Source organism: Dipodomys ordii, unplaced genomic scaffold, assembly GCF_000151885.1.
Source record: "Dipodomys ordii isolate 6190 unplaced genomic scaffold, Dord_2.0 Scaffold31, whole genome shotgun sequence".
In the NCBI taxonomy this organism is placed as follows: Eukaryota; Metazoa; Chordata; class Mammalia; order Rodentia; family Heteromyidae; genus Dipodomys; species Dipodomys ordii.
In genome coordinates this window covers 5,574,068-5,592,210 of record NW_012267247.1, presented here as the reverse complement: position 1 = coordinate 5,592,210, position 18,143 = coordinate 5,574,068, and the positions used below count along the sequence as shown (strand labels likewise).

Genomic DNA, 18,143 nt, shown 5'->3' with positions numbered 1-18,143 from the left:
CTAGCCTTGAGCACAAAAGCCCAGGGATAGGACCCAAGCCTTGAATTCAAGCTTCCAGGGTAGGGGGAAGGAGACAAAACGTTTACTACGAAGTTGGACATGGTGGTGCATGCCTGCAACCCTAGTAAAACTGGGCAACTGAGGCAGGAGGATCAAAACTTCCAGGCTAGCCTGGCTACATAGTGAGACTTTATCTAAAAAACAAAACAAAACAAAACTCAACAAACCCAAATCAAATAAAAACCCTCCCTCTGGGTGTTTTATACCAGCTATAAATCAGCAAAAAAGAGGGGAGACACAATGGGAAGCTAATTGTGGTCACATAGACTAGAGATTATAATGGCTTGGGCAAGGTTGGTAAGAGTGAAGAGCAATACATCAATTTCAGGGTAGATATTGGGAGTGATCCTGTTGGGGCTTGCTGATGAGTCATTTGTGAAGAACAAGGAAAGTGTAGTATTCAGGTGATGTCTGATGAGATCTGGCCTATATGAGAGAAGGGTGTTTGGAAGTTAGGGCAGTAGGATAGACAGTGTGCAGAAAGGGATGATGTGTGAAGGAGAAAAGTCAAAAATGAAGAAGCAAGGTTTTGTAGGAGGGACAGATTGATCTGGTCTAAAGCTTTAAACTCTAAAATACATGTGACTTAACTGGGGATTTTATTAAATGCAAATTGAGTAGGTCTGAAGTGTGGGGTAAGAGAATCTGCATTTATATTTCCTTTCTTTGGTTCAAACATCACTCTAGAAGCAATCTCAAGATCATTATTTAACTACTAGTTATCTGTATCTAAATCATGTAACTTCTAGGTATACTTTTATATGTCTTTCTCGGTCTGTATACATTTAATGCCTCTAGAAGTTATTTTACTTGTGTGCCTGACCAAGTAGCTTCTGTTTTGTTGTTTTTAAACAGATCCTTGCCCTTCTTCCATTCTCCACTAGAAAGCAGTAGAGAGCTATCTTCCCTTTCTTTTCCATTTCTCTTTGTAGCACATTCCCTTATTCCTCTCTTACAATTAGCTCATTGCCCTCATTGAAGGCAGTTTGAATTGCCTTCAAAGTTCAGCTCTTTATGAGGACACTTATAGCCAGTATGTATGAACAAAAGATCATTTTGCCTGTGAACCTAGTTTTTCTATGAGTAAGACTAATTAAGGTAAATGATTTAAGAGCATTATAGCAAGCTGGGTGTGGTGGTGGACACTGCACTCTGAAGATTGTGGAAGGAGGATCCCAGGTTTGGGCCAGCTTGGACTGCATAGGGACTTCAAGGCCGGCCTGGACTACATAGTGAGACTGTGTCTCAAACAAAAACATTGTAGCCTTGCATTTTATTACAGTTTATTTCATATTTATACAGTCCTTTAGATTTTGTTGTGCATACTCTCAACTCAATACTGGCAGTAAAAACGAAGATTCTATGATCCTGCCATGTTTGCACTAGCTTGGCTAGTGAAATCTTTCTTAGGCTTACCAGTTTTGCCTCTGTACAAACAACTTGGTTGAACTACCTTCCTGCCATTTGTGCCTGCTTGTAACTGGATTTAGAGAGAAGGTTCTCATCCTTCTGAATATTCATGACTGGTTCTCACCTGTTAGATCCTTCCCCCTCTCACATAACTGACTTTTCTTCCAGATTAATCCATGGTGTAGGAATTGACTCAATCCTATTCATTTGTTTTAAAGTTGGCATCTGTACGTTTTCCCCCATGTTCTATGTCTCAGGCTTTCTGTGTTGTTTTTTCTTTTTCCTTTCCTTATGCTGATTCTGTTATTCACCATTGATTTCAGCAAGTCATTTAAAATAGAATTCTTCTCTAGAAAAAAGTACTTTTAAGAGACCAAGTACAGTTGCACTCCTTTATAAATTCAGGTTTGCAAGCGCTTTCCAATTTATACTTTGCCTTCTGATACATATTTAACTAGACCTTCTCATGAGACCTGCCTTATTATGAGATACATTTAACTGGACCTTCCTGACACCAAATGTAGCTTTTCTGATGGGCCATAGATTGTTAGACGGGAATTATACATACCCACATAGGAAGATTAGTTTAAATTCCCAATTTAATTAGCAAGGATATAAAGCCTTAATCAGAAGCCAGATGGCCCCAAGAGGTGAGTGTAAATTCAGTGTATCCCAGCATGGCTTCCCCTAGCTCTTTCCTTCCAAGGACTCAAAGGATATTTTAGTGGATCAAAAAACTTAGAACTTTCTCCAGTAATTTATATTGGAAGGAATAATTGCAAACACTAACTTGTGTGTGTATTTTAAAAAAATCAAAAGTAATAATTATTGGGCTACAGAGTTGGAGAATTGCAGAATCAGTTCCAGGTGCCACTATGCCAAGTATCTCTCTGCCTTTAGCTTTCTAGCATTTTGGAAGGTATATACTCCCTTAGTCTAGCCACTTGATTCTATTTCAATAAATTTTTATCAGGTTGGTCCTAACATTTATGTTTGCCGAAATCACAATTATAAGTCATATGTTCAGTAAATACTTCTTTTTGTGTGGAATAAAAACTCAGATTGCTATTGCAAAAAAACTAAGTAGAATGTAGTCAGTACATTAGCAGAGATATTTACTAGAAAGAGGAGGATGCATAAATCTGGCAGTAATTTAATAGAACAGTCCCAGATAGTTAGGTTGAAGCCAGCACCTAATGAGAATGAAGGCTATGTCTGTGGAGAATTTTGGACAATTCCTGCAGAAATAGTACATGTGTACAAGCCAAATTGATTTCATAAGTGTTGTAAAGTTTTATGTAATAAAAAGTTTGTTTTCCTACATGAACTTTAATTTCATAACAAGAATGGCATATAACACCTAAGCACAGAGAAGAGACTTCATGAAAGATAACTAATCCTTTGTTATAATAATGCATACACTTCAAAACCATTGCACTATCATTACATCTGGGCTTTCTGCAAGTACAGGTAGTGGCTATGGAAGGCCCTCTATCTCCTTCTAGAAACCAGCTCCTATATGTGTTTTCTCTTTGTGCTTAAAAATTTTTTTTCTCAATCATCTGTGCTGATAAAGATAAAATTGTAATCATTGTAATTGGTACAGAGATTGAACAATGTAGTAATAATGACAGAACTTGGTATCATATCATGATTTCCATTCTCACAAGTGACATCCTTTGCAATAACACCTTCTTATACAAAGAATTGGTCCATAATTGCTGAGCCAAGTTCATTCACTCATCAGAATTTCCAGAGTTTGATCTGGCTGCCTGACTGTCTGGGAACTCCAGAGTATACAAGTACTGACAGTCAGAACTCATATATCCCTGTGATCCACTGCTCTAGTTGGCAGAATTGCATTAAGAACCTCCAGAGTGGGTACCCATGCTGAGAAGGCTTCATGAAATTCTTATGAGAATAAAAGAAGCTGTGAATTCAGTCAAACTCACTGTAATCCCCAGCAAGCTTCACCAGAGGAAACAGTGCTTTCAGTAAGAGCATGGTGTGCCACATGTCTTCAAAATGAAATGACTGTTGGAGACAGACAGGCTGCTCTGGTTAGTGCATACACTTCCTCCTTGTCAGGTTTTGTCACAGTTACTACTGAACATGCTCATCCTTCAGACGTACTTCTCACCCAATTCTTGGGATAGTGTGAAGATCCCTAGATCCTTGGATGGTGTTGAGTTGCTGTCAGGAGAACCAAAACCACCAGCAGCTTCTTTCCCCTTTGAAAAGGTCTCCACCGTAAAACTAGTAAACAGGTCGCAATCACAGAAAATCAAGTAGATTCAGTCTCTGCCACTGCTACAGTAGATTGTTTCAGCTATGTTACTAAAGTTTCACAGTCCTGTGTTTTGTGTGTGAGAGAAAACAACATGAATTTATTGGAAAGAGACACCTACTTTCCGCTGCTTTTCCATTAGAAACAGGAGAGTAACTGCTAGCTAATATCACCAGACATACTGTGAAAGACATTAAATTTTTAATAGTCATACCTGACACTGTTATAAGGCATTGGGTATTCAGCAGTGAGCCAATGGGTAAGAATCCCTACCTTTTCATAGTTTACATTCTATTGGGAAAGGCAAACTTTATACATATAAAATATACACATATATGTATAATGTACATCCATGTGCATATATACATATATGTATATATACCAGAAAGTAAGTAGTATGAAGAAGAAATTTGTAACTCTATTCTGAGGAATATGAGTGCACATCATTTATTTAGTTTGCTATAGTGATTTGTGTTCACTAGTATTTTTTCTTTGTCCTGAATGCTGGATAAATTTTGTGAGAAGCAGATGACACTCCTGCTTTGCCCACTAGAGGGCAGACTTGGTCCAAAGCTCACCTCCAATTTTGTACATTTGAGAACAGGGGACCTTACTTCACAAGAGCAGTCTCTTATCAAGAAAATACAGTTTTGGGCCTGGGAAGGTGGCTCAGTGGTAGAGCGCTTGCCTAGCATGCATGAGGCCCTGGGCTCGATTCCTCAGCACCACATAAGCAGAAAGAAAAAAGCCTGCAGTGGCACTGTGGCTCAAGTGGTAGAAAGCTAGCCTTGAGCTGAAGAACTGAGGGACAGTGCCCAGGCCCAGAGTTCAGGCCCCAGGACCAGACTCCCCCCCACAAAAAAAAATACAGTATCATGGACCTTGGAGATTATATTGTGCAAAATTTGTTTTTTAAATTAGAGTTCACTCAACTATTTATTAAAGCGTTACAAGCTAACTTAAATGTGAATGACTTTGGATAATTTATAGTCCTGGTAAACCAATAGTATAAAAGCCATAGGGCTCAATTTACAGAGCTTCACTGGAATCAAGGAAGAAGAGTTGTCATACTTATCCACATTTATATCTTAAATATTTATATATTATTTTTAATGATTTTTTGAGATTAAGTGATTACATAAATTTCACACATTTCACACATAGTATTGTGAGATAGTGATACTTGAAGTCACAAACACATTTTAACCTTTACAAGGCAAATTTTCATTATCATGGTCTATAATGTTTGTGAATTCTATGAGCTTTAACAATACAACTATTTCTTCCACATCAGATTAAATGTATTTTTGATAAAAATTCTTATTTATAAAGTATATGTAATGGGCAATGAATACTGTCTTGCAAAAAGTTCACCATAGACTTCATTTAGATAGTTGAAATGCAGATTACTTCTAATATATAATATGCCTTGCATATGATAGGCAAGCAGTCTACTAACATCCTGAGCTTCAGTGATGCATTTTTGGGGAAAAGGAGGGGATAACTTAATATTTTTTACTTTAGGTATGGAGTCATGCACAATAAAATACTGCGCAAATTATATTGCACAACATTCATACCTACCTTTAAAGTATGTATAAAAGTAAACAGAAGGACTGGTAAGGTGGCTCAGTGGTAGAGCGCTTGCCTTGCATGCCTGAGGCCCTGGGTTCGATTCCCCAATACCACATAAGCAAAAAGAAAAAAAGCCGGAAGTGGTGCTGTGGCTCAAGTGGTAGAGCCTTGAGCTGAAGAGCTGAGGGACAGCGCCCAGGCCCAGAGTTCAGGCCCCATAACCGGACCCCCCCCCAAAAAAAAAGTAAACAGAAATTCACTTAGTCACCCTAACCTTCATCAGGCCCAGTCCTATGTTCCCTTTTTGTTGTCCAGAGCTTAACTGAACTGGATTCACTGCCCATGGATAACAGAATTAATCAAAATGGTTTCACTCTTGCATATACTTACGGCATTTAATCATTGAATATACTCTGGTTTCTGTCTATAAAACCTTCTTAATATAAATATGTATCTAGCTGTACATCTTCCCTATCTTTGTTCTGACCATAGTTAGTAGTGGTAATGTTCTTGTGGTAACAGTTTCCTGAAGTTGCCATTGTGGCCTTGATGCTAAGCAAGTACATAATGACTCTAGTCTGTGTGAATCCATAGCTAGAGTAACTCAATTCCTTTTGCTTATGTGTTGTCCTGCTCTCTCCACCTTTTCTGTGCTAGAACTACCAACCTGAACATTATTTAACATTAAAGAGAAGTGGTTCAAGACCAGCAGTTGAGGTTCATAAAATGCACAGTAAATCCTAATATAGGAAGGCTCTCTAGTGGAAAGCACAACAAAATGACATAAAGACAAGCATGATCTCTTTTGTAAGTTAATGTACTTCTGTAAAATTAGTAGAACTATAGCAATAAAGAACAAATTGTAGCCAGCTGCCAGTAGCTCACACCTGTAATCCTAGCTGCTCAGGAAGATGATCACAGTTCAAAGCCAGCCCAGGAAAAAAAGTCCATGAGACTCTTGCCTCCAGTTAACTACCCAAAAAGCCAGAAGTGGAGCTATGGTCCAAGAGATGGATTGCTAGCCTTGAGCATAAAAGCTCAAAAACATCATTCAGGCCCTGAGTTCAAGCCCTGGGACCAGCACACACACAAAAAGAACAGAATACGAGCTGGGCGCTGGTGGCTCACGCCTGTAATCCTAGCTACTCAGGAGGCTGAGATCTGAGGATCGCGGTTCAAAGCCAGCCCGGGCAGGAGAGACCGTGAGACTCCTATCTCCAATAAACCACCAGAAAACCGGAAGCGGCGCTATAGCTCAAGTGGTAGAGTGCTCGCCTTGAGCTGAGGGACAGCGCCCAGGCCCAGAGTTCAAGCCCCACGGCCGACCAAAAAAAAAAAAGAACAAAATGCTTATTCGTACAGCAACATGAATATGCCCTGTGATTCTATTTATATGAAATTAATGAATAGGCAAAATTGATCCTTAGCTGTAGAAGTCAAAATGGAGTTACCTATATAAGAAGTTGTGGATTATTACTGTAAAGAAGTCAGATAGCGCTTTTTTAGGTGTTCTATAATTGATACATCAGTATTTATATGTGCTAAAATCAAATGAATTGGCTGGATATTGGTGGCTCACTCCTGTTATCCTAGCTACTCAGGGGAGACGGATCTGAGGATTGTAGTTTGAAGCCAGCCCAGACAGGAAAGTCTGAGAGACTCTTTTTTTTTGGGGGGGGGTCCAGTCGTGGGGCCTGAACTCTGGGCCAGGGCGCTGTCCCTCAGCTCTTCAGCTCAAGGCTAGCACTCTATCACTGGAGCCACAGCGCCATTTCTGGCTTCTTTCTTTTTGCTTATGTGGTGCTGAGGAATCAAACCCAGGGCCTCATGCATGCAAGGTAAGCGCTCTACCACTGAGCCACCTTCTCAGCCCTCTGAGAGACTCTTATCTTCAATTATACACCAAAAACGTCAGTGTGGCCAGGTGCCGGTGGCTCCTACCTGTAATCCTAGCTACTCTGGAGACTGATACCTGAGGATTGCAGTTCAAAGCCAGCCTGGCAGGAAAGTCCGTGAGATTCTTATCGCCAATTAAACACCAGAAAACCAGAAGTGGTGCTGTGAGTCAAGAGGTAGAGTGTTCACCTGGACAGGGCCTAGGCCCAGAGTTCAAGCCCCACAGCCAACAAAAAAAGAGGTTGGAGCTGTGGCTCAAATGGTAGAGCACTAGCCTTGAGCAAAAATGCTCAGGGATGGCATCTATGGTCTGATTTCAAGCCCTAGGACATAAGAAATAATGAATTGAGTTGTGTACACTTAGGAGCAATGCATGTTATATTCTTACTGAATGTATATAAGTAAATGAGTTCGTGGGAATTTGGATTTATTTGGTACAAACAGTGTAGGCATATGTGAGATGGAGTTTGGTCAATGTGGTGACTGGGCAGAAAAGAAGAGGTAAATTACAGCATTATGTCTTAAAAAAATACGAGAATTAAGATAGAAAAGGAAGTACTTTATATATTCTGACTTTTATAAGGTTTTTATTTTTCTATTTTTGCTATTCTATAAAATGAAAACAGTGTAAATGTATCTTCAGATTATATTGAGGCTAACTTGAAGATGTAAGGACATCATTAGGAAATTTGTTATTTAAGGATTGTGATGTCACTTAGTGGTAGAATACTTGTATCACTTTTGAGGCCCTGGGTTCAATCCCCAGTTTTGCTCCTGCCTCCCCCCTCAAATAATACATTACTGTCTTGCAATCTTAAAAAAATATGATATCATATTACTAAAAGTTGCTTGTTTTTCAAATATTACTTTTAACAAGCATCACCATCCAAGCTCCAGCCAAAAATTCAGTTAATGACTGTTCTATGAATAGAGACCACCATCACAATCAAAGGAAAACCTCAATGCATAAAGGAAAGGAAATTTGTTTATAAATTATGTCATTGTCACTTGACATATCAGGAGAGCAGCAACATTGCTGGTTATCAATGGTGGGCAAGTTTCTTTGCTAAGGAAGTTTAATTTGCAGGATGAGTACTAAGCACAAGACATTAACATTTTGAAGTTTCATTGTGTAGAGTGTTTATTTGAGAACTTGGAGTTAACTGATAATCAAGCCACAAGCATCAATCTTAAAATTTTTGGAGCAGTATTAGATTTCTGGTTGAAACTTCTGGCTTGAATTTTTTTTTTTTTTTTTTTTGTCAGTCGTGGGCCTGAACTCTGGGCCTGGGTGCTGTCCTTCAGCTCAAGGCTAGTGCTCTACCACTTGAGCCACAGCGCCACTCCTGGCTTTTTCTGCTTATGTGGTGCTGAGGAATTGAACCCAGGGCCTCATGCATGCAAGGCAAGCACTCTACCACTGAGCCACCTTCCCAGCCCTGGCTTGAATTTAGCCACTAATTTCTTACTTTGCCCAAGCTTAAGGAAAATGGAAAAGTTGAAAATAACACTTCATCCTTAGCTATTGCTTATCTGTTCTCTTTTGCAGATTTTCAGAGTGGTGTGCATCTGTTTGGGTAATCCTCCAGAGACATTCACCTGGGAGTATCGAGATAAAGATAAGAATTATCATAAGATTGGCCCCATTTCACCCTTGGAGTTTTACAGAGAACATGTCAAGCCACTCTTCAATATGGAAGATAAGGTTGGAGACTGGCACTGGCAGCCGCTGGCTGTTTATTTTGAAATACCTGTTGACTATGAGAAAGAGTAGAAGAATGTTGAGTTAATGTGCATGATCATCAAATTTGATGCTAAACAAACTTTTTATTTTTCTTTCTCTGAAGAAATTGTTATGCCTAGTTAGTCAAGCCAAGCCAGGATATATTACCTTTCCCAGTGTTCCCTTAAGACTTTTCTGACTGTGACAACACTCAGGTTAACTCCCACATGCCCCTGGTTTGGGCCCACAGTTATTCTGCAAAGACTATGTAAATGAGATATTTCTTACCATGGACTTAGTGCACCTCCATACTATGGGCCCCTCTAGGAACCTTACTTTTCTTTGGGTGGTACTTGGGTTTAAATTGAGAACCTTATGTTTACCTTGAGTTATTTTTTCTTTTTTTTTTGCTAGTCGTGGGGCCTGAACTCTGGGCCTGGGTACTGTCCCTCAGCTCTTCAGCTCAAGGCTAGCGCTCTACCACTTGAGCCACAGTGCCACTTCTGGCTGTGGTGCTGAGGAATTGAACCCAGGGCCTCATACATGCAAGGCAAGCACTCTACCACTGAGCTACCTTCCCAGCCCAACCTTGAGTTATTTTTTGAGTAGGGTCTTACATTTATACCTTGGTCAACTTAGATGGTGATTCTCCTATTTATGCTTTTCACATAGCTAGAATGACAAGTGTATTCCGCTGTGTTGAGCTCTTTATTGGTTGAGATGGGGTCTCACAAACATTTTTCCAGGCTAATCTTAAGCAAAACTCCTCAAGGTCTTCACTTCCTGAGTAGCTAAGATTATAGGTGGGAACCACCATCTCCTGCCTCCTCTGGGAACTTCCTTTTTAGAGGAAGCATTGCTTTTCCTAGTCCTTCCTGTCCCTCAGGTCTTCCTCATCTGCCTAGCAAGATAACCAGAGCTTCTTTCCTTGATCCTCTTGCAAGCAAAGTAGATTTCTGGGTGAATCCTGTCTTATAACTTGAGATCAGGGAGCTTCACAGTGATAGGCTGTCCCAATTTGTCTTACTCCACAAGTGCAATTTTTCGCAATTAGTTTTGAGGCAGTCCTTACCAATATAGAAAAGTCAGATGCAGCTTCCATATGTGTCCCTTGCACTAATGAGAATTTGCAAGGACCTTTCTCACATGTGTTTTTCTACTTTTTCTTTCGTAGTTATTTTACATTGAGGCTGTCATATTTATTTTTGTAGGTAGAGATGATGAGCTTGATGCAAACATAGGAACCTTGAGGAGAAGTGTGTGTCTTGCTTGACATTCCTGGTTTTGTGCTCTAATCGGCATGTTCTTGATCTCAAAAGATTTGTTTTGTGAATGACCCAAGGCCCCAGCACAAGTACAACAAACTTTACACCGTAGACTACTTGAGCAATATGGTTGGAGGAAGAAAAACTCTATATAATAACCAGCCCATTGACTTCTTGAAAAAAATGGTTGCTGCTTCCATCAAAGATGGAGAGGTTAGTATTGTTTTTCTTTCTCACACTGGGGTTAAAATAATACTAAGTATCCTGCTTGAAAAAAAAATAATACTAAGTATACTAAGTATAATACTAAGATAGAGTTTATGCTGACTTCCTCTTTGCTTTATCTGTAGGCTGTGTGGTTTGGCTGTGACGTTGGAAAACACTTCAATGGCAAGCTGGGACTCAGTGACATGAATGTGTGAGTACAAGAAACTGAAAATAGAAAAGTTGAGAGTACTCTTGATCCTTAATGACTCTGCTGAGGTTCATCCCAAGATTAAAATTTCCTAAGAGTGGGTCTCTTTCTTTACATCCTGTAGCATATTAGGTCTTATAGCAAAAACTTCACATATCTGACTGTGTTAGCCAGTAACTCAAGATCATACTTGAGCATAAATCATGGGTGTTCCTAAAAAACCATCCTGTATTAGAAAACCCTAAAAACACAACTGATTCCCATATAAATCTGCTCAGTGCACTTTTGGGAATGTGATGAAAGGCTTTCTGGACCTCGTGTTTGCTATTTGAACCATCTTAAACTGCTCACCTTGATATCTTAAGTATTTTGTAATTTGTTGGCATACCTTAAAACTTTCTTGTCTTTCATGATATTGAAGACCCATTTACAGACTAAAATCATACAATATTCTTTGACTGTTAAAATATACCATTTTAGAGTTACTTATTATTAGTGGTAAGAAATTGAGTAAGTGCATTTTTTTAAATGGTATTAGGATTTAAACTCAGGTACTCTTACCACTTGAGCCACACCCCAGCCCTTTTATTTTAGTTTATTTTTCAAATACGGTTTGGAGTTTTTGCTTGGACTAGCCTTGTCCTCAAACGTCTTATTCATGCCTCCTGCATAGCTCTGATGACAGGTATACACTATCAGGCCTAACTTACTGCATGAGGTGGGGTCTGCTAACTTTTGCTTGCCCTGACCTCAAACCGGGATCCTCCCAGTCTCTACCTTCTGAGCAGTTTGAATTACAGGGGTGAGCCCTTGCCTTTGTTTTTGTTTTTTTTTTTTTGTTTTTTTGGTCGGTTGTGGGGCTTGAACTCAGGGCTTGGGCACTGTCCCTGAGCCTCTTTGTGCTCAACACTAGCACTCTACCACTTTGAGCCACAGTGCCACTTCCAGTTTTTGAGTAGTTAATTGGAGATAAGAGTCTCACAGGGACTTTTCTGCCCCAGCCAGCTTCAAACTGAGATCCTCAGATATTAACCTCCTGAGTAGCTAGGATTACAGGCATGAGCCACTGACACCTGGCATATTTTTTTTTATAGTAGTTTGATTTGATTTTTTTAAATACATAGTTGCATTGTATTTCATCTTTCTTGATTTTTTTTTTTTCCTTTTTTGAGACAGGGTCTCACTATGATGTGGTACAGGCTGGCCTGGAACTAGCCAAGTAGCTCAGGCTACCTTGAGCTCTGAATCCTCCTGCTCTTGCCTTCAGGTGCTAGAATTACGGAGATGCACGACCATGCTCAGGTTTGAGTAAATATCTTGATAGTTAACAAGAAAAAAGAAAAGTCTCCTAAAGAAAGGATTAGTGGCTTATTTTTTAAACAATATCCAATATTTTGGGCATTGTGTATTTAAATTTCACTATCAGCAGTTTCAATGAATTCAGAAACCAAAAGGTTCTACCATCCTGAAAGGGCCCATTTTGTAAAATGTTACTTCAAAGGCTTTTTTCAACTTTTTAAAAGTTTTCCTAGTAGCTGGGCACTGGTGGCTCATGTTTATAATCCTAGCTATTCAGGATGCTGAGATCTGGGATCAAGATCATAGACAGCCATGGCAAGAAAAGTCCATGAGACTCTGAACTCCCAACTAAACAGCAAAAAAGCTGGAAGCAGAGATATGGCTCAAGTGGTAGGGTGCCAATCTTAAGTGAAAAAGTTAAGGGAGAACATGAGGCTCTAAGTTCAAGCCTAAACAAACAAAAAATAATTGAAATAAAAGTTTTATTGCCAAAATAATACAGTAAACTGATCTTGTCAACATTTGATGGAGGAATTAGTTTAGTCATTACACTTTTTTTTGACTAATTTTGTGACACATGACAGACTAAGTTCTGTGTGTGCCATATTCTCTAAAGAGCTGCAGCTAGAACTCACACTGTCTTCTTGGCTCCTTTTATAGTCAAGCAATTGTTGTCTTCCCTTTATCTTGCGCTGTCATTCTTTTTCCAGCTATGACCATGAGTTAGTGTTTGGTGTCTCCTTGAAGAACATGAATAAGGCTGAGAGGTTGGCTTTTGGTGAGTCACTTATGACCCACGCCATGACCTTCACTGCTTTCTCAGAGAAGGTAGGACCCACAGCATACCTGCTGCCATGTTTGCACAGATGGATCCTCAGTTTCCTGCTGAGTGTTTAGCAGAGCTACATTCATGGTATATTACATGATTTCTGTTGAAAGTTAGCTTCCGTGTAAGACATTGTACCTATGTCACTTAGGTTTGGCTATATGCTCAGAGGGTAATAAAAATAGGAAATTTCCATAAATAGCAGAATTTGGATCAGCAAAGAGTAAGGACGTAACTGCTTCTCTGTAACTTTGGAAGGTCTTAGTGTAAAGAGAGGTCTGCAAAGGAGCTTAGAAAATAATTTCAATTTCACAAAGAATTCAAAATGTGCCCCTAAAGTGTTCATGTCTTGATTGAACTATATTCAGACTTACCTACCTTTCATTTGTGATTAAGATGCTTCTGTAGCAAGATGTAAATAACAGTAATTTGTGACCACCAAGCCTAGTACTTAGCTGTAGGAAGTTGGATGTGAAGTATTTCGCACTTACTGTGAAGAACTATGCCTAGTAAATATCACTATTTCTAAGACTTAGTGTTGGAAACAATAGCTGAAAATTCATCTTTCACAAATTAGCTTCCTCACTTCTAAGCTGTAGAATGATTAGTTTAGTCCCTATTCTCAGGACCATAAGGAAAAGAAGACTTGGAACTTTTAACTCTTTACCCTTACAAGTAATTATGTTCTCCTTCTAGCATACTGGAAAAAAAGTCACAGACTATAAGTTTTTTAGAAACTAACTTTAATAAGGAATTTTTTTTGCTACCCTGCCCAGTAGATTTATAATCATAGAAACATAAGGTGGGCACTACTAGCTCACACCTGCATTCCTAACTACTTAGGAGGCTGAGATCTGAGGATTATGGTCCGAAGCCAGCTCTGGCAGGAAAGTCCATGAGACTCTTAACCTTAACCACCCAAAAGTCAGAAGTGGAGCTATGGCTCAAGTAGTAGAGTGCTAGCCTTGAGCACAGAAGCTAAGGGACAGTGCCCAGTACCAGTACAAAAATAGCTAAATGAAATTTTAAAACTATTAATTTTGTGTTTTGTTTATATTTCAAACGTGAGAATGTATGGTTTCTTACTTTAGTACAGGTTAGTGTTTGAAACTTGTGGGTTGGTTTGTTGGCTGAGTTACGGAAACTGACATTACTAAGATCGAAGACTAGAGTAGAGTATTCATGTCAGCAAAGCTAAAGGGGGGAATCAGGTCTCACATGGATGAAGACTCTTCATGAAGTGAGACACAGTGGGAGCTGACAGGTGAATTCATGAGGAGATGATACAAGGGTCAGTGCTTTCTTCTTGCTACAAAGATTTAAGCTGTTTTGACATCAACAAATGCCCTGAATAAATACAAGAGAGAAAAATCTTTGCTCAAATGAAGCCTTCCTTTTGTTCTCTCTATCATAACAGACTCTAAATGAAGTTTGTCATGGTATCACTGTACACATATCAGTGTCTTTAAAAATGTGAAAATTGAGTTTATTTTAATAATGAAGATAAAAGGTGGGGTTTGTTTGTTGCCTGAGGCTTAGGAAAATTTATTTTGCTTTGCTGTTCAGTCTCTTTTGTATTAAGTTCAATATTTGTGTTTCTGAATCAGTAAAAACATATTTGCTGAGTACTATTACTTGGTTTCCATGAGTAGAAAATCAAACATATGATAAGAATATTTTTATTTGGTTTGTAAAACAAAAACAAAAAAAACTCTGCTCAGGTCTTTGAATCATCTCTAAAATAATGCAGTGAGATGCCTTTTGAAGAATCTGATTGACTAAAAATGGGAATCCTTGACTTCAGATGGTTCTCACTGCTTTTAGTAATTTAATAGATTTTTGTTTCCCTTAGCATTATTCAATTAGCATTTTTACTTGTCTATTTTCTGCATAGAGCAGAATATAAAGAAGAAAGGCTTGTTAGTTTTGTTGTACTTTTACCACAGTAGGAAGGATATAGCCTTGATCATTTATATCCTGGTTATAGAGCAAGCTGTTGGGTGACTGCAGAAGAGCTAAAATTATGTGACACCAAGGCAGGAGGATTCTAGTTTTAGACTGGACCCTTTCATCTACTTTTTTATAGGATGATCAGGATGGTGCTTTTGTGAAATGGAGAGTGGAGAATTCATGGGGTGAAGACCATGGCCACAAAGGTAAGCTTCATGTTGAATTACTATCTCTAGGTAATTGAGGTCTGCACAGCTCTACTTCCCTTGAGGAGAGGCTGCTCCAGTACAGAAGATTCTTCAGTATTTGTCCTATTGACTAAACTATTCTACAGAAAGATAGAAGCATGTGGTTGGCCGCAGGTTACTATGGCCACATGGCATGCTTGAACCCCTAGGCTGACTTTGAGACTGATTAACATTGACTCTACTAGACTTTTAACAGACCCTCTTAGTTAATGAGAAGGTTGAACATCTTTTGCCAAGACACTTGTGATTTACCATTTGGTATATTTTCACGTGTTGTATAAGTGCTTTAGAAAGAAGCCTTCCCAGTGGGAAAGTGCACTGGCAAAAATAGATTGTCTTTGGGCTCTTTTTTTCGGTCCTGGGGGATTGGACTGAGGCCCTTATACCTACAAACAGGCAATTTATCAGTCGTGCCACACTTCTAGCTTCTTCTCATGCTGGTCATTTTTTAGATAGATGTGTTGGTTATGCTCCAGCTGGCCTGGGCTGGGATAACAAGTGGGTACCATTGTATCCAGAAATTGGTTTGGTAGAGATGGAGTGTTGGAAACTTTTATGCCCAGCCTGGCCTTGAACCACAATCTCCATTCTCTGCTTACCAAATAGGATTAGAAGCTCGAGCCAGTTTGCTCATCTCTTCAGGAATTTAAGATTCCTTGGAAGTTGGGAAACCTAAAGAAGAACCAGAACTTCAGTTGCCATTTTAGAATTTTTTTAGTATTAGCCAGTCAAAACCCTGCCAGAAGTCATGAGTAAGTTATAATGAATAAGTTATAAATTGGTTCAAGCCCAAAGAGCAGTGCATATACACACACAAAAATAATTAGTTGGCTAAACAAAATAACATTAAATATGTGAGTTGTAGGAAAAATTTTAAATATGGTTAACAACAAGAAGAAAACGAAAAAATTTTTTAATAATCCAGCCAACCTAAAGATCACTATTGAGCCAGACACCAGTGAGATCAGTGACTCATGCTTGTAATCCTAGCTGCTCAGAAAGTGGGAAATCCTGGTTTTAAGACAGCCTAGGCAGAAAAAAAGAGCAGGAGGCTCTATCTCCAGCTAACCAACACAATGCTTGTATTAGAGAAATGGCTTAAATGTGATGGAATGCCAGCAAGCAAGCCAAGAAGTAAGTGCAGGGCCCTAAGTTCAAATCCCGTTACTGGCTTAAAAAAAATTGTTACTGATTAAAAGCTTATGTTGTTTAAAAACTTTGAGATAGTACTTTTGAACATTGTTTTTAATAGTAGAGAAGGCCTTTCTAAAAGGAATTTTGTTTTGTTTGGTGACTGTCCTGAGGCATGAACTCAGGGCTTGAGGACTGTCCTGAAGGAAGCTCCACTTCCACCATTGTTTCTAGTCTCATGGGCTTTCCTGCATATGTTGGCTTCAAACTGTATTTCTCTTATCTCAGCCTCCTGAGTAGCTAGGGTTATAAGTATAAGCTACTAAGGGAAGTTTTTATGCTTTAATTTTTAGTGTTTCAAAGCAAAAGTGGCAGCTGCCAACACATATGTGATATTAACACCTATGTGTCGGTGACATTTTTTTTTTAACTGTATTTTTTTTGTCTTTTCTTTTTTGGTACTGGGGATCGAACCCAGGACGTTGCGCTTGCTAGGCAAGCGCTTTGCCACTGAGCTACATCCCAGCCCTGTCCGTGACATTTTATAGCAAACTCTTTCTGAAGAGTCTGGTAAACCCTTAAGTTTACTAAACTGAGTAGAAGACTGAAAGTCTTAAGTAGGAAAACTAGAAAAATAAGATGAACAGACAGATCTGGGAAGGTGTCTCAGTGGTAGAGTGCTTGCCTTGCATTTATGAGATCCTGGGTTTGATTCCTCAGCACCACTAAACAGAAAAGCCGGAAGTGGCACTGTGGCTCAAGTGGTAGAGCTCTAGCCTTGAGCTGAAGAGCTGAGGGACTGCTCCCAGGTCCAAAATTCAAGCCCTACAACCTACCAAAAAAAAAAAAAAAAAAGATACACAGATACTTGGAAAACTAATCTTCAGCATTTATCTCACCCAATAGGAATTAGCAGATATTTTCAAGAGAGAGAGAAGAAAAGGAGATTTTAGCAGCTCTATCCATTTGTTCATTCATCCATCCACCATCCGTCCCATCTGTCTGTCTGTCATTTTGGTTCTGAGGATTGAACCCAGGGCTTCTTGTTTGCTAGATAAGCTCTCTACCACTATAGTCATGCCTTTATGTTTAGAATAGTGATTTTTCTAACCACATTCCTCAGTGAACCATAGGCATACGAAGAGCAAAAAAGTGAAATGGTTTATGTGGTATGGGAGCTTGGAAATAATCAGATAGGGCTTCTTGTCATTCATATTTGAAATGTACTAAGAAGAGCCATTAACCCAAGCTTGGGATTTGACAGGATTTTGTTATGCTGATTGAGCAGTTGCGTGTGATGCCTCAAATCTGAAGGTTGTTGAATACATCATTCCAAATCTTTTCATCTCCACATGAAAACGATTATTGGTAGATTTTGGCTAACTGTCCCCAGGAGCTGCTATGAAATTCAGCAGCTCAGTGTTTATTTAAACAAATAGGATTGCTCTTACTGCATTCTCTGCAATATTAGGTTATTGCATGTCCCCTTTCTGTGATATCTGTAATTGTTTTGTGGTTGTTAAAGATTAAAAATAACTTATAGCTTAGTTAAATCTGTAAATTGATAGTGCTTAAAAAATGGTTGCCTAGAACTGGGCACCAGTGGCTCATGCTTGTAATCCTACTCAGGAGGCTGAGATCTGAAGATCATGGTTCAAAGCCAGCCCAGGCAGGAAAGCCTATGAAATTCTTATCTCCGATAAACCACCAGAAAATGGGAAGTGGCACTATAGCTCAAGTGGTAGAGCCTTGAGCTGAAGAGCTGAGAGACAGCACTCAGGCCCAGAGTTCAAGCCCCATGACCAACAACAACAACAAAAAAAGATGCCTAGGGGCATCTAGGAGGCTCAGTGGTAGAGTGCTTGCTTCCCATGCATGAGGCCCTGGGTTCGTTTTCTCAGCACCACATAAATAGAAAAAGCCAGAAGAGCCACTGTGGCTCAAGTGATAGAGCACTAGCCTTGAGCTAAAAAGCTGAGGGACAGTGCCCAGGCCCAGAGTTCAAGCCCCATGACCGACCCAAAAAAAAAAAAAAAAAGGATGCCTATCTTCTGCATC

At 39.3% G+C, this 18,143-nt stretch overlaps 1 protein-coding gene and 1 pseudogene across 1 annotated transcript in view; one reads left to right on the top strand and one right to left on the bottom strand.

The window, feature by feature from the left end:
• Blmh (bleomycin hydrolase) overlaps window positions 1–18,143 on the top strand; it is a 49,417-nt gene that overhangs the window by 12,461 nt on the left and 18,813 nt on the right. The window contains exons 7-11 of the mRNA XM_013016549.1: window positions 8,778–8,933; window positions 10,271–10,429; window positions 10,567–10,634; window positions 12,641–12,758; window positions 14,843–14,912. Of these exons, the coding sequence (XP_012872003.1) occupies window positions 8,778–8,933; window positions 10,271–10,429; window positions 10,567–10,634; window positions 12,641–12,758; window positions 14,843–14,912 (571 nt within the window). The remainder of the gene's footprint in view (window positions 1–8,777; window positions 8,934–10,270; window positions 10,430–10,566; window positions 10,635–12,640; window positions 12,759–14,842; window positions 14,913–18,143) is intronic.
• Window positions 3,025–3,896, bottom strand: LOC105985651 (annotated as a pseudogene).